Source organism: Muntiacus reevesi, chromosome 2 (genome assembly GCF_963930625.1).
Source record: "Muntiacus reevesi chromosome 2, mMunRee1.1, whole genome shotgun sequence".
In the NCBI taxonomy this organism is placed as follows: domain Eukaryota; kingdom Metazoa; phylum Chordata; class Mammalia; order Artiodactyla; family Cervidae; genus Muntiacus; species Muntiacus reevesi.
This window is the reverse complement of record NC_089250.1, coordinates 189704356-189721815: the sequence shown is the minus strand read 5'-3', so window position 1 is coordinate 189721815 and position 17460 is coordinate 189704356. Positions and strand designations below refer to the sequence as shown.

General features: G+C 47.0%; 1 protein-coding gene across 2 annotated transcripts in view; it reads right to left on the bottom strand.

Annotated features, from left to right (window-relative positions):
- SNX29 (sorting nexin 29) overlaps window positions 1–17206 on the bottom strand; it is a 576513-nt gene extending 559307 nt beyond the window's left edge. For both annotated transcript variants that reach the window (XM_065924349.1, XM_065924350.1), the window contains exon 1: window positions 17119–17206. In XM_065924349.1, the coding sequence (XP_065780421.1) occupies window positions 17119–17125 (7 nt within the window). In that variant the 5' untranslated portion in view covers window positions 17126–17206. The remainder of the gene's footprint in view (window positions 1–17118) is intronic.
- Window positions 17207–17460: the final 254 nt, after the last annotated feature.

The window sequence follows — 17460 nt, the reverse complement described above, 5'->3', positions numbered from 1 at the left end:
AAGTGGTCTGCTGGATTACAGGCAGATTCATTACCAACTGAGCTACCAGGGAAGGCGGGAACTTGAGCTGTGCTTTAAAAAAAAAATAGGAGGACAACTTCTTTGGTGATTCACTTGTTAGGGATTCATCTGCCCATACGAGGGACATGGGTTTGATCCCTGGTCCAGAAAGACTCCACATGTCTCAGGACTACTAATAATCCAAGCACCACAACGAGTGAAGCCCGTGCACCCTGGAGCCCATGCTCCACAATGAGAGAAAAGGCCACATGCAGCAACTAAGACTCAGCGCAGCCAAAAACAAACAAATAAATAATTTAAAAAAACAGGAAAGGCTAGAAGACGAAAATCCACACTGAGACAACACAACTGCTTAATGGGTACAGGGTGTCCTCTGGGAGTGAGGAAGGTGTTTAGGAACTAGATGGACGTGGTAAGCGCATGACATTTCCCATGTGCTAAACTGCCCCCGAACTGTTTGTTTTTAAACAGTTCAAAATTGTTAACTGGCTAACTATTTTTATAATGCTTAAATTTCTAATTTCACAACTGTTCGTTGTTTTAATTGTATTAAAAGCATACAGGGTTTCACACTGTGATGGTGGTTTAGTCACTAAGTTGTATCTGACTCTTTGTGACCCCCATGGATTGCAGCCCGCCAGGCTCTTCTGTCCACGGGATCTCCCAGGCAAGAATACCGGAGTGGGGTGCTGTTCCCTTCTCCAGGGGACCTTCCCCACCCAGGGCTCCTGCATTACAGGCAGATTCTGTACCAACTGAGCCAACAGGAAAGTCCAAAGAAAAGCTTCCCTGACATTAGGGTATCTGAATTTCACCTCAATAAGAAAATATTTTGTGGGAAGGACAGTAGACAAAGCCCATTCGAAGCCAAAGGAGCCACCACATCAGGCGTCCCCTAGGGGTGGGACAGGACTCCAGACAGCGCCCAGCCCCCACGGAAACACAGGGTGGAAAAGTCAAGCTCACCCCTCTTTCAAGGCTCTGATTACACTGAGGGGAGGCAGTGTCTGCCTGATGTATCAGTCAGGCTCCTAACAGGAAGTGCCAGGCACTCTCAAGTGAGGGGAATTCAAGGCAGTTTACTTAATACAAGGGATCCCAGGTGGCTCAGTGGTAAGGAATCCGCCTGCAGTGCAGAAGATGCGGGTTCGATCCCTGGGTTGGGAAGATCCCCTGCAGAAGGATGTGGCAACCCACTCTAGTATTCTTGCCTGGAGAAGCCCATGAACAGAGGAGCCTGGCGGGCTGCTCGAGTTCATGGGGCTGCAGAGAGTCAGGCGCAACTTAGCAGCTAGACAACAATAACAACAGAGGAGGGGTAGGGAGAAGCGACTCTCAACCAGGATTCCTCCCCTTAAGAGGACACTTGGCAACATCTAGGGACACTTCTGACACAAGCAGGGGGCTGCTGCTGGTGTTCACCACACGTACAGGACAGCCGGACACAATCATCCAGCCCAGTGTCAAGAGGGCCGAAACTGGGAAATTCTGCCCTCACGGAAGTTTAATCATCCCATTGCACAGATAATGAAACTGAGGGTCCGAGTGGCGAAAACACATAAACCTCCACTTGTGCTCTGAACCCCACCTCCTCAAACCTGCTCCAAGACATACTGCAGCAACGGGTCCTCTTTCTCCTGCATCTTCAATTCCCTCTTCTCACGTGTGCAATTCTTGCAGCACACGGGGATGTCATAAGCTCTCCCCACAGTTTAATAAAAAACCATGCCTGGCTCCCTCATGTCGTTCCAGCCACAGCCCCACTCCTCCGCTGACAGGGCAGCACAGCTCTACCCTCAAGACACTGGCCAGGCCCTCAGCAAGGGCCTCCGCTTCCACGACGGCTGTTCCCCGCTCTGGCCCAAAGCTCCTTTGTTCCCACCTCCTCCTGCCCAAATTATCTACACTGGGGCCGTGACATTTGAAAGCACAGACGAAAACATCACAGATGACTCACTGATATTATACAACAAACACAAGTTACCTGCAATGCTATTATAGGATTTGGTCAACGTACCCTGCCAAACTGCTATGCACATGGCAAGGCTATGGAGCCCCGTATGTGGGGGACGTTATCTTGGGTGACTTGTGTTTCTGGTTCCCCTTCTCACAGAAGGAACTCAACAACTGCTGGATCAAGACTCCAGGGTTGAGGCTTCCCTGGTGGCTCAGTAGTAACGAATCTGCCCGCCAATGCAGGAGCCACAGGTTCAGTTCCTGATCCGGGAAGAGCCCACATTCCTGAGAGCACTAAGCCCGAGCCTGTGCTCTAGAGCCCAGGAGCTGTAACTACCAAAGTCCAAGCGCCCCTGAGCCCATGCTCTGCAAAAAGAGAAGCCACCACAAAGAGATGCCTGTGCATACAACTGGAGAGGAGCCCCCGCTCGCCGCTAGAGAAAAGCCCACGCAGCAACGAAGACCCAGCAAAGCCAATAAATACAGAAATCATTTTTAAAAGACTGGGGCTCAGTTCTCTGGTCCCCCAAGTGGCTGCTTTAAAATGAAGAGGTCTCAGGACTTCCCTGGTGGTCCAGTGGTTAAGACCCTGAGCTTCCACTTCAGGCAGCACAGGTCTGATCCCTGGACAGGGAACTAAGACCCCCACGTGCAGCGTGGCAAAAGACAGGAGAAAAAGGAAGGAAGAAGGAACGAATGGAGGGAGGGAGGGGAAAAGAGAGAAAGACAGAGAGACAGAAACGGGAAGAAAGAAGGAAGGGAAGAGGAGGGAAGCAAGGAAAGAAGGGAGACGACCCGAGCAGCCAGGACACAGCAGCAGCCTCGAGTGTGCAAGGCGCAGGGCATGAGTGAAACCCAGCTCTGGCTGCATCAGCACCGATCAGATAAAACGGACAGCCATTCACCCCCAAAGTCGGGGCGCCGATTCCCAGGACTGTTGGGCAAAGCGGCGCAGGTGGACGCGAACAAAAGGACAGGCTGTCCGCCACCACACAATGGAAAGAGGCAGGCTGTGCTGGGAGGCAGATGGGCTCAGCCAGCCAAGTGGACTTGTGATGCCTGAAAACAAAGACTGGGTCAACAGTGGACTCATAAACAGGCTAAGAATTTGCTCTAGAGCAGAGGTCGGCACATATTTTCTATAGAGAGCAAAATGGTAAATATTTTTGGCTTTTCAAGCCAGACGGTCCCTGTTAAAGCTACTTAATTCTGCCATCAGAGGGCAAAAGCAGCCAGAGGCAACAGCTAGAACAGGTGTGGCTGGGTTCCAATAAAGCTTTATTTACAAAACAGGCTGTCAGCCCAGTTTGCCAATCTTTGCCGTAGGAAAAGTGCAGCTGCAAACACTATGAAGAGAAACTGTATCTTCCCTCGTGGTCGGAGAAATGCAAACTGTAAGTTTTCCACGTCAGCCACCACGTGTTACCACTGTACACCTACTAAATTCACCAAGAAACGTTTACAATGAAATTCCCCATTTGCTGGCAAGTGAAGTGAAAGTCACTCAGTCGTGTCCAATTGTCTGCGACCCCATGGACTATACAGTTCATGGAATTCTCCAGGCCAGAATACTGGAGTGGGTAGCCTTTCCCTTCTTCGGGGGATCTTCCCAACCCAGGGACTGAACCCAGGTCTCCTGCATTGCAGGCAGATTCTTTACCAGCTGAGCCACAAGGGAAGCTCCAGGGAAACACAATGATCAGAATGGCCATCATCAGAAAGTCTACAAGTAACAGATGCCAGAGAGGGTGTGGAGAAAAGGGAAGCCTCCTACACTGTTGATGGGAATGTAAATTGGTACAGTGTGGAGATTCCTCAGAAAACTCAAAATAGAAATATCATTATGAACCAACAATCCTACTCCTGGGCATATACCTGGACAAAACTCTAATTCCAAAAGATACGTGCACCCCTATGTTCACATAGGGTGAACTATTCACAACTGCCAACACAAGGAAACAACCTAAATCTCCATCCACAGATGAATGGGTAAAGATGTGGTGCATATATACAATGGAATACTACTCAGCCATAGAAAAGAATGAAATAATGCCATCTGCAGCAACATGGATGGAATTAGAGACTATCATACTAAGTGAAGTAAGTCAGAAAGAGAAATACCATATGATATCAATTATGTGGAATCTAAAATCTGGCAAAGGACTCCCCTGCTGGTGCAGTAGATGAGATTCACCTGCCAATGCAGGGTACACAGGCTTGATCCCTGATCCAGGAAGATTCCACATGCCATGCAGCAATTAAAGCCCATGAGCCACAACTACTGAGCACATTATCCAGAGCCTGCGAGCCTCAACTACTGAGTCCGTGTGCCTAGAGCTTGTGCTCCACAAGAGAAGCCTCCACAATGAGAAGCCCACACCCTGCAGAGCAGTCCCTGCTTGCCACAACTGGAGAAAGCCCACGCAAAGCAACGAAGACCCAGACAAAAATAAAAATATCTATTTAACTATATCTACAGAATAGGAACAGATTCACAAAGAGAACAGACACGTGGTTGCCAAGCAGGTGGGGGTGGGCGAGGGAAAGACTGGGCCTGTGGGATTAGCAGATGGAAACTATTATATACAGAGAGTGCATCAATCCTACTCCTAGGCATATATCTGGGAAAAACTTAATTCAAAAAGATACCTGCACCTCTATGTTCACAAAGGCACTATTTACAACAGTCAGGAATATGCAAGCAACATAAATGTTCATCGATAGATAAATGGATAAAGATTTGGTACTGACTTCCCTGGTGGTCCAGTGGCCAAGACTCTGCACTCTCAATGCAGGAGGCAGGGGGTCAATCCCTGGTCAAGGAACTAGATCCTACATGCCACAACTGAAGATCCAACACGCTGCAACGAAGACTGATGATTCCATGAGCTGCAAACATCCGCCGCAGCCAAATTAATTAATTTAAAAAAGAAGATGTGGTACATATATACAATGAAATACTACTCAACCATAAAGAAGAATGAAATATTGGCATTTGCAGCAATATGAATAGACCCAGAGATTATCATACTAAGTGAACTCAAGACAGAGAAAGACAAATATCCTACGATACCACTTATATTTGGAATCTTAAAAAATGATGCAAATGAACTTATTTACAAAACAGAAACAGACTCACAGACAGAAAACAAACTTAGGGCAACCAAAGGGGAAAGGCAGGGGGTTCGGTTCAATTCCGTTCAGTCGCTCAGTCGTGTCCGACTCCTTGTGACCCCATGGACTGCAGCACGCCAGGCCTTCCTGTCCATCACCAACTCCCGGAGCTTGCTCAAACTCATGTCCATCAAGTCAGTGATGCCACCCAACCATCTCACCCTCTGTCACCCCCTTCTCCTCCTGCCTTCAATCTTTCCCAGCATCAAGGTCTTTTCCAATGAGTCAGTTCTTCGCATCAGGTAGCCAAAGTATTGGCGTTTCAGCTTCGACATCAGTTCTTCCAATGAATATTCACGATCGATTTCCTTTAGGATGGACTGGTTTGATCTCGATGCAGTTCAAGGGACTCTCAAGAGCCTTCTCCAACACCACAGTTCAAAAGCATCAATTCTTCAGTGCTCAGTTTTCTTTATGGTCCAACTCTCACATCTCACATGTACATTTGCTTGTATTCAGGTCAAGAACTGTTGCTTCTTGACCTGCTTACAGGAGGCAGGCAAGGCAGTCTGGTCCAACTCTCACACGTGTATTTTCCAGTACCTGACTACTGGAAAAACCATAGCTTTGACTAGATGGACATTTGTCAGCAAACTAATGCCTCTGCTTTTTAATATGCTGTCTAGGTTTGTCATAACTTTTCTTCTAGGAAGCAAGTGTCTTTTAATTTCATGGCTGCAGTCACCATCCGCATTGATTTTGGAGCCCAAGAAAATCAAGTTTGTCACCATTTCCATTGTTTTCCCATCTATTTGTCACGAAGTGATGGGACTGGATGCCATGATCTTCGTTTTTTGAATGTTGAGTTTTAAGCCAGCTTTTTCACTCTTCTCTTTCACTTTCATCAAGAGGCTCTTCAGTTCTTCTTTGCTTTCTGCCATAAGGGTGGTGTCATCTGCATATCTGAGGTTATTGATATTTCTCCCAGCAACTTATTCCAGCTTGTGCTTCATCCAGCCTGGCATTTCACACAATGTACTCTGCATAGAAGTTAAATAAGCAGGGTGACAATATACAGCCTTGACATGCTCCTTTCCCAATTTGGAATCAGTCCATTGTTCCATGTCCGGTTCTAACTTTTGGTTCTTGACCTGCATACAGATTTCTCAGGAGGCAGGTAAGGCGGTCTGGTATTCCCATCTCTTAAAGAATTTTCCACAGTTTGTTGTGATCCACACAGTCAAAGGCTTTGGTATAGTCAATAAAGCAGAAGTACATGTTTTTCTGGAACTCTCTGGCTTTTTCTATGATCCAACAGATGTTGGCAATTTGATTTCTGGTTCCTCTGCCTTTTCTAAATCCAATTTGAACATCTGGAAGTTCTTGGTTCACAGACTGTTGGAGACTGACTTGAGAATTTTGAGCATTACTTTGCTAGCATGTGAGATGAGTGCAGTTGTGCAATAGTTTGAGGGGGGGATAAATTAGGAGTTTGGGATTAAGATACACACTATTATATATAAAGTAGATAAACAACAAGGTCCTACTATATAGCATGGGGAACTATATTCAATATCTTATGAACTATAATGGAAAAAAGAATATACATATAACTGAATCATTTTGGTATACATCTGAAACTAGAACATCATAAATCAATTATATTTCAATCTATTTGAAAAAAAAAAAAAAAAAAAAAAACGGAATTCCCCACTGCAGGTAAAGCTTCAGGGAAACAGGAATGAGCTACTGGTAACGAAGAGTGGTTCAGAGTCCCAGAAAGCAAGGTATAGCAAACACCAAAAGCTACAAGAATATCAAAGCACCTTCCTGACCCCTGGGAACCTAAACTAAGGTGGAAAAGGGTGGAGGGGGTGGAAGGGGGTGGGGTGCAGCGCAGGCGATGAGGAAAGTAACAACACTCACATTCATCGCTCACTCTCTTTTTTTTTAATATTTATTTATTTATTTGGCTACGTGGCATCTTAGTTTCAGCATGCAGGACCCCAGCAGATTCCAACTAACACAGGCTTAGTTGCTCTGCGGAATCTCACTCTGGGATCTCACTTCCCTGACCTGGGAGAGAACCCACATCCCCTGCATTGCAAGTTGGATTCTTAACCACTGGACCACCAGGGAAGCAAGCCCCCATCACTCACTTTCATTTCCATCTTCTGATGAGGGAATTAAGAGTCAGAGAAGTTCATGGACTTTCCTGGTGGCACAGTAGATAAGAAAGGTCCGGGAAGATCCCACATGCCTCGGAGCAACGGAGCCCGTGGGCCACAGCTACTGAGCATGTGCGCCAAAGCCCTCATGATGCAACCAGTGAGCCCACAAGCCACAACGAATGAGTCGCTGTGCCTCAACCACTGAAGCCTGCGCGCCTTAGAGCCTGCAGGTCGCAGCGACTGAAGCCCCTGTGCCTGGAGCCTGAGCTCCACAAGAGAAGCCCCAGCAATGAGGGGCTCGCACACCACATCGCGAGAACAGCCCTCGCTCTCCACGACCAGAAAAAGCCCGAGTGAGGCAATGAAGCCAAAAAACAAAATAACATAAACCAATAAAGAGTCAGAGTTCAACAACCTGCCCAGGTTCTTCAAGTAGGGAGTTAAATGCAGGACTGCTTGAGCTCACATCACTTTCCACTGCAACATGACCCCTGTCTAAACCCAGGGTCACAGGCGCAGATTTTTCCAGCAGTGGTCTGGCACAGGGGTCAACAAATGACAGCCCCCAAGCCAGTCGGAACCACTGCAGTTCTTCTAAATAAAGTTTTATTGGAACACTGCCACGTCCTTCCACTTACGTATTGCCTATGCTGCTTTTGCACAACAGCGATGCGTAGCTGGGACGGAGACCAGATGGCCCGCAAAGCACAAAATATTTACTATCTGGCCCTTCACAGAAAACATTTGCCAGCTCCGTCCCAGAACATCAAAAACTGAATTTACTATCTTTTCCTGCACTAGGAGAAAGGTTAAGTAACTGCGGCACATCAACTTAGTGGAATGTTATGCAATTTTATAGAACTGTGAGGAGAAAGAACACGGGAAAATGCTATAATAAGTGGAAACACTAATTCAAGTGTAGATTCAATGCAGTTGGGTAAAGTGCGTGTGCTCTGAACACAGTCAGGCCTTCCCTGGTGGCTTGGATGGTAAAGAATTTGCCTGCAATGCACAGAGAGAAGTGAATGCCTAAAAATATAAACAGTTAATACGCTAGAAAGGTAAATATATTTATAGGCCTATTATGTTTTCATAATAGTCTTTGGTGTCATTTTGGAGTTTTGCTTAATTTTTTTAAGGAGAAGGAGGAAACGGCAGACTCCAAAATATGCCATTGCAGGTAAGGAGAAATGACATGCTGAGGACAAGTTTCCCCCCACCGTGGGAAGCAGGCGAAGGGTGGCGGGGCAGGGAGCAGAAGGCTCTGAGATGGACAGATGGACAAGCTGAAGTCAGGGAGAGGAAGGGTCCTCCCTCCCCCTGGGGGCCTCAGCTGCTTCTCCCACACCCCTTCCCACCTCTGCAAAAGGAATTCTGACCCGTCCAGCAGCTCAGGAGCCTCTCCCCTCCCTCAGGTCTCTGCTGAAACAGAACCTTCCGGAGAGGCCTTCCTTGAGCACCCCACTCCCAATTGCAAGAGCCCTCCCCCTTCAGTTCAGCCCTCATCCTTCAGATGACAGGTGGGACGGACGCCACCCTTGGGCTCTGGACTGGGCAGAGGACCCAGGCCTGGGCAGCTAGGGCCACGGTAACGGGTTGGTTCCAGGATGGCTGCACGACAAGCCAGACAGCTATGAGTGAGCCCCAGGATATCTGCTGGAGCAATTGGGAAAGGCCTGCCCTGCTCGGGTGTTGCTACATTGTAGGATGTGACCCAAGAGCTGCTGGTGGCCCTCTTGCCTCCACGGTGGGGAGGCTGCCTGAGGGTGAAGCCAACAGAGACGAAGGTAGTAGCCAGCTGGACAGAAAGGTAGTCCTGATGACTCTCTAAGCGCCAGCTGAGCCTGAAGATGCCTACGCTAGACCTTCCCAGCACAAGATGCTTTAAACTCCCATTGAGGACTCCCCTGGCGGTCCAGTGGTTAAGAATCCTCCTGCCAGTGCAGAGGACAGGGGTTCGATCCCAGGTCCAGGAAGACTCCACATGCCACAGGGCAACTAAGCTCATGTGCCACAACTACTGAAGCCCGCCAACCGCGATTACTGGGCCGGTGCTCGCAACTAGAGTAGCCCCTGCTTGTCACAACTAGAGAAAGCACGAGCACTGCAACAAAGACCTGGTACAGCCACAAATAATTAAATACACAGAATTATGTCCAGTTAAAAACAAATTCCCAGTGTCCGGAATCAGCTTCCGCCACATGCAATTAAAGAGTCCTGGTTAACACATGCACTACTCTAACACTTTGGGTACATTCATTCGAGTCCCTTCAACAAACACTGACAGTACAGCCTTTTGCTACGTGACAGGAGATGCGTCAAACTGTCACCCAATAAAAGGCTGCTGAATGCTGAACCCTGAATTTCCGGCCGGACTTTGCTGCAACTAGCACCTCACTCTCACTGGTAGCATTTTAAACAAGGCTTTGGCAGAAACAGAAATCAAGAATCATCAATACTTTCACGTTAAAGCTATTTCAGGGAACTTATCCTGAAGCCATCATTGAAAGGAAGGAAGACTACCTTGAACAAAAATGTTCACTGCATCATTACTTAGAGGGAAAAAGAAAAAGGGACTTTCTTGGTGGTCCAGTGGTAAAGAATTTGCCTTCCAGTGCAGGGGACACGGTTCAATCCCTAGACAGGGAATCAAGACCCCACATGCCATGGAGCAGCTGAGCCCGCGCCACAGCCAGAGAAGCCCGCATGCCGCAGTTAGTGACGCGTGTGCGCCGCAAAGACCCAGCACAGCCAGAAAAAGGGAAAAGAAAAGATAGAGGGGGTGGATAACGTTCCACAAGTCAGTGGGTTAAAAATTATGTCACATGCATAATGATGGATTACTGATGGATTGTAAAGTCCAAAAAAGCAATCGATATGAAGACCACATAGTAATATGATAAAGTTTTATTTAGAAATGTTAAGGGTAAAAGCAAAATGCGAATTTATGTGATAGTGCTAAAATTACTTCAGCCTATGTCAGTGTTTCTCAAGCTTTTTCTCTTTCCCTCCTAGGATCCTTCCTAGACACTTTTTTCTTCATCACTCCCGCCATGAAATCTCAATACCACAGATAATCTGTACATCACACAGATCTGTGCCTTAGACATAAGAGCAGATGTTTCACCTCCACAGGGGGTGATATCACCCACTGAAAACTCACAGCTGATGTGCAGGCAGGACAGGAGCTGCTTTATCTGGGATTTTGTGGTGTTGGAGAAGACTCCTGAGAGTCCCTTGGACTGCAAGGAGACCCAACCAGTCAATCCTCAAGGAAATCAACCCTGAATATTCACTAGAAGGACTGATGCTGAAGCTGAAGCTACAATACTTTGGCCACCTGATGCGAAGAGCCAACTCACTGGAAAACTCCTGATGCTGGCAAAGACAGAAGGCAAAAGGGTAACAGAGGATGAGACAGCTGGATGGCATCACCGACTCAGTGAACATGGATCTGAGCAAACTCCCAGAGACGCAAAGGACAAAGAAGCCTGGCATGCTGCAGTCCGTAGGGTTGCAAAGAGTCGGACATGACTTAGCGATGGAACAACAACAACAAATGCCACGTTGCCAGAATTCAGAGAATTCAGTTTCAAAATCAAGTCCTCTGAGTATTTGACTTCCTGTTGGTCACCCAGGCACAGATATGCAACAGGGAAGTGGGAGCGGAGGTCCAGGGAACTGAGCCCATTGCCACTTGCTTACAAGGGAGGCTGTCAAATGTCTGCTGACAGCAGGACACTTTCTTCTCACAATCTGCTGTAACAGGTCAGCCCAGGGCCTTCATTTGGGGGTGGGGGGAGCTATGCGTGTGATATCGTCACCTTTCCTGCCTTGAATGAAAATCACAGCTGTTCTCTTTTCCATTCGCTCATTTCAGCTCATTCTTTTTTTTAAAACCACTTTTTTAAATTAAGTATAGGCAATTTACAATGTTCTGTTAGTTTCAGGTATATAACAAAGTGATTCAGATATATATAACCATCTGAGCCACCAGGGAAACCCATATATTATATATTTTATATGCACACACACACACACACACACACGTTCTTTTTCATATTCTTTTCCATTATAGGCTCCTTACAGTTGATTAAAAGATACTGAATATAGTTCCCTGTGCTATACAGTAGGTCCTTATTGTTAACTATTTTATATATAGTAGTATCTAGCTACTAATCCTAAACTCCTAATTTGTCTCCCCCCAACTCTGCCATCAGCCAATCCTTTATTCCAAATACAAGCCACTGCTGGAGATGAGGTAGTCAATGCCAGAGAGAAAATCATGACCTTCAACATTCCAGAAAAATAAGAAAAAGCTGCCAGAATGTACCTAAACATCAGGCAAGACGCAGCAGTAAACTACCCACTAAGCCCCCAAACTCTGGTATTTCAGCCCCTTAGAGCGTGTCTGTTTCACTCATTATTTGACCTCTCTGGGTCTGGCTTTCCCCAGACCTTGAAGCCAGGATTTCAGGGTCTTTCTAATGTAAGAAGGATTCATGACAAAATAATTACTGATTGAAATGAGTCCGAAGGAGCTTCAAACATAAAGTCTTACCAAAGACAGTGTCTGAGAACCAGAATAATGACTTTCTGCCCCTACAAGTTCTACTTTTCCCAGTAAGAGCAAAAGCATTATCTGAAAATCAGAATGCCTTAGCTGATAGAGGCTGGTGATCAAGTATTCCTACCTACCAGATTCTTTAACGAGAAATAAGCAAATCATGACACTATTGTGCTGAGACAACCATTCACATCTGGCAGGTAGCCATCATCCTGGCAACCTGTCTCCTTCTACACACATACACGAATCCATACACACTACTTTACAAGCACATCTTAATGCACATCAAGGTACATACCTTAGGTATAATTCTGCACCCTGCGTCTTTTCAGAGAACACTAGCGTTAAGATATTGAAGAAGGCAATGGCACCCCACTCCAGTACTCTTGCCTGGAAAATCCCATGGACAGAGGAGCCTGGTGGGCTGCAGTCCATGGGGTCGTGAAGAGTCAGACACGACTGAGCGACTTCACTTTCACTTTCATGCGTTGGAGAAGGAAATGGCAACCCACTCCAGTATTCTTGCCTGGAGAATCCCAGGGACGGGGGAGCCTAGTGGGCTGCCGTCTATGGGGCCGCACAGAGTCAGACACGACTGAAGCGACTTAGCAGCAGCGTTAAGATATAGTCATGCTAATGTGTATAAATCTGTTTTATTCCTTTAACATCTTTGAGGTTTCCCACCATGTGACCATACCACATACACGTGTCCACTCCCCTATCAGTGGTCATCTTAGTTGTTTCTGGCCCCATGATGCCCATTTATCTTGTGCATGCATTACCTAACGATTCCACTTCCTGGTTATTTGCACTTAATGTATTGGGCCTTGTAGCCATCTGACCTCTGCCTCTACTGGAACATTTTCAACTACAAAAACACAGCAAACTCTAATTGCCAATTTACATGCTATGTGAGAGACTAAGATACATGTCAATGAACCACAGCAAAAGGATGCCATCAGCAAAATCCCACCAAAGTGTTTCCTTCAATAAAAATGTCACGGGGGGCAAAAAGAGAGAGATGAAAGAGGAATCCACAGTTTAAAACCAGACTTTGTGCTTCAAAGGATACCATCAAGAATGTGAAAAAACAACCTACAGACAGAAGAAAAAAAAATTGTAAAGATATAATAAGGGACTTGCAGCCAGAAATTATACAGAATTCTTACAGCTCAGCAATAAAGAAAAACCCAGTTTAAAAAAAAGAAAAATGGAGAAAGAATCTGAACAGACATTTCTCCAGAGAAAATACGCAAATGGCCAACAAGGACCTGAAAAGATGCTCAGTATCCACACTCATCAGTCAGCTCAGTTGCTCAGTTGTGTCCAGCCCTTTGCGACCCCATGGACTGCAGCATGCCAGGCTTCCCTGTCCATCACCAACTCCCGGAGCCTACTCAAACTCACGTCCATCGCGTCAGTGATGCCATCCAACCATCTCATCCTCTATCGCCCCTTCTCCTCCTGCCTTCAATCTTTCCCAGCATCAGGGTCTTTTCTAATGAGTTGGTTCTTGGCATCAGGTGGCCAAAAGTATTGGCGCTTCAGCATCAGTCCTTCCAATGAATATTCAGGACTGATTTCCTTTAGGATTGACTGGTTGGATCTCATCAGGGAAATGCAAATCAAAACCACAAAGAGGTATCACTTCACACTCACTGGAATGGCTATTTTCAAAAAGAGCACTGGTGAGGACATGAAGAAACCAGAACTTTCTTACAGTGCTGGATGAATGGAAAATGGTGCAGCTACTTTGGAAAATAGTCTGACAGTTCTTCAAATGCACTCAGCAAGACTTCCCCAGTGCCTCAGTGGATAAGAATCTGCCTGCCAATGCAGGGGACACAGACTTGATCTCTAGTCCAGGAAGATTCCACATGCCTTGGAACAATTAAGCCTGTGAGCCAGAACTACTGAGCCCACGTGCCTAGAGTCTGTGCTCTGCAACAAGCCACCAAACGAGAAGCCTGCACACCGCAACGAAGAGTAACCCCCACTCGCCGCAAGGAGAGACAAAGCCCACACAAAGCAACAAAGACCCAGCTCAATTAACTAATTACTTTTAAAAAGGCACTCAGCAATTATATTCTTAGATATCTACCCAAGAGACATGAAAACATACTATCCACACAAAAACTTAAATGTAAGTGTTCACAGCGGCATTATTCATAATACCTCAAAAGTGGAAACAAGTCAATGTCCATAAAATGATGAATGGACAAACAAAATATGGAATACCCACACAACAGAATATTATTTAGTCACTAAAAGGAATGAAGTACAAATACATGCTACAACATGATGAAGCTTCAAAACATGAAACTTAGTGAAAAGAGTCGGACACAAAAGGCCACCTATTGTATGATTTTGATTTACACAAAAAATCCAGAATAGGCAAATCCATTGAGAGAAAAAGTAGATCAGAGGTTGCCTGGGGCTGAGGAAAAGGAAAATGAAGAACAGCTGTTAATGAGTATGAAGTTTCTTTTTGGAGTAATAAAAATGTCCTAAAATTTATTATGGTGATGTTTTGCACAATTCTGTGAATATGGCAAAAATTTAAAGAAATAAAGAGAGAGAGAGATCTAAAAAAAAGTAAAAGACAAACCAATCTGCATTGTTTAAACTTTATTTAAACATTTAAATAAGAGAGAATTTAAAAATACACTATAGGAAATTCCCTGGTAGTCCAGTAGCTAGGTCTCAGCACTTTCACTGCTGGGGTGGATTCAATCCCTGGTCGGGGATCTAAGTTCCTGCAAGTAGCGCAGCTTGGCCCCCACTTCCCCCCCAAAAAATACACTATAAAATAAAATTGTAAGGCAATCATGGAAATTTGAAAACTGAATATCTGATATTAATGAATCACTGCTTATTTCTCAGAGGTATGATAATGGAATTGAGTTATGTTTTTTAAAAAGGATCCCTATAGCTTAGAGATACATATTTTAAAACAACTTACAGATGAAATGATACAGTATCTGGGACTTGCTTCAAAATAAACTGGGGAAGAAGGCAGGAAGTAGATAGGTATATGGGTGAAATGGTCATGAGTTGGTAACGGTTCATTAGACTATTCTCATCACTTTTTTTTTTTTTTTGGCCTTGAAATTTTCTTAAATTAAAAAAAGACAGGAAACAGTTCCAGGCCACATTTTTTTATGTGCCAATTAATCCCATAGGTGAAAAACACCTTGGACTTTCCCTTCCAATCATCAGCAACCACTTTTGCTATCTCAGTTACAATCTTTCCAAAAGAAGACTTTCATCCTTAATGCTTTTTCCTGAAAAAAAATCATGTGTTAGTTTCCTTCAATAATTTGTTTAACCTTAAACCTAATGGGGTTTTTCAACTGAATTTTAAAATTTCTTTAGTTTTGATACTAAGTTGCTCCTTGAAGGCTACACTGGTCAGTTTCCCTTCACTTGTCAATTTCACTGGCTCTCACAATGTAGGCAGCAGAGAGAAGGGTACAGGATTGAGAGTCTAAGGTGGAGACACCATGCTCACATAAAAAGGAAGAGATTTCCAGGGCTACTTAGCCCCAGCCCTTGTCCCAGAAGGGAAGCCAGAAAACAACCGGAACTGAACCCCACAGGGTCTTTACAGAAACAATAATAGCAGCTCCAAGCTCCTTACCATGTGAGAAGCACAGTACCAATCACTTTACCTGAGTAATGTTATTTAGTCACTGCAACAAGCCTAAGAGTCAGGTGCTGTTATTTATCCTCATTTTGCTGAGACTTCAGAATGTTTGAGCACCTTGCTCTAAATCACATGGCTTTCTGTGGCAAAGCTGGGATTTGAACCCAAGCTGTCTGCCCCCAGGGTCTGCACTTATTCCAGGCTACATTACCTCCTGGATGAACTCATCACATCTTTGTTGTGGTATCACTAATGTTCAAGGACCAGAAACCCTTAAGTAGACCAAAAATCATCTGACAACAGAAGCTGGACTACCTCCAAGGAAAAAGTCCCTCCCCAGTTCCCGCAACAGCATCATCAATTTCACAAACTTTACTCATGAAGAGCAAAACAAAAGGCACCTAAGTTGTTGGAAATGATCCACAGAGTTAACTTAAAAGTTAAAGATGAAGAGACACACAGGGCCTTCACTTTGCCCTGCCCCAACCTCCAGAAAAGCCTGGGTCTAAGGTCAGGGCCAGCAGCACTGGTTGCAAGGATTCTGTAGAGGCAATTCCACAGTGAGGGGAAAACAGGCAGAAGGAGGGTAGGCGGGTCCTCCTAAGTAAATCCAGATCCCAGTTAGGGGAGCTGGGAGGCTTCCCTGAGTCACTCCCGTCTCCACATACTACACCCAGGGATGACTTAGCACCAAAACACAACAGATCTCGTGAGTGGAAAGGGCTGAGAACACCCATCCAAGCCTAGGGACTCAACTTCAGAAACGCTGAGGACAGGCTGTACACACACCCCTCCCAGCTTCCCACCAAAACCACCCAGTACTCCAGTGGAAGGGAGAGGAACGGATGGGAAGGGCGGAGACCCCCAGATGGGCTCAATACTGGACAGCAGGCTGCAGGGCAGGTCTAGTGAGACCTCAAATGAGAGGGATAAGAAATGGAAGGAGCTGAAGAATGAACAAATAACCAAAATGCAAGAAGCAAGGCTCAGAGAGGGAAAATGAGAAACTGGGAACAACTGGGGACTGGAAGAGCAAAGAACTGGGGGGAGAAGGGGAGGAGGCAACCGCAGGATCGGGGAAGACAAAGAGGCTGAAGAACTCAGAGTCCTCTGGGAGTCGAGAGCTGGGGGAACGCGGGGCACAGGGGTCAGCAAACTAAGAATGACCAGCAAGAGAATGGTCAGCAACACTCTTTGCCCCTGCGGAGGCTGGAATGGCTGGGCACAGAGGCCTCGGGAGTGGCTGGGGAGCAGGGGGACCCAGGAGTGCAACCGAGATTCAGAGGGTCGAGGAGTTAGGAGGGACTGAGACACAGGATGTCTGAGAACTGGGGGTCTGGTAACTGCACAAGGGGGTCGGAGGATGGGGAGGGACTGAGGGATCCGGGGCACAGGTGGCCAGCAGCAGGCTGTGTAAGTGATGGACAGGAGTCAAGGGACTAGGAGTGCCTGGACCCGGCACTCCAGAAAAGTGCAGGTGACCAGGGGCCAGGACCCGGGCGTACAGGGGTCCGGAAACTGCGAGCGACGGGACGGGGTCCGCGAGCAAGCGGGACGCAGGGACTCGGGGGCTGGAGTGTGCAGCTGGAGCGGCGGGAGCCGGAGCGGCCGGGGCGGGTGACAGCGGCCAGGCCGCCACTCACCGCTCATGGTGCTGCTCCCCGGGCCGGTGCCTGCCGCGCCGCCACCACTGCCGCCACTGCCGCTGCCGCGCTCTAGACAGGCCGGGAGACGGCGCGCCCCGCCCCGCCTGCCGCCCCGCCCCGGAAGTGGAGCGCAGCCGCCGCGGGCCCGCCCCCGACCCGGAAGGTAAACACGGGCACCCGCGCGAGGCGGCCAGACTGAGGCGCGGCTTTGCTGTGCGGAGTCTGCCGGGCGCACCGGGCAGTCGTAGCCACGCCGGCTGGGGCGCCTCGTGGTTCGGTAGTCCCCGGGTGCGGTGGAGACCGGCTGGGACGCCTCCCCGCCAGCCTGAGTTCACACCT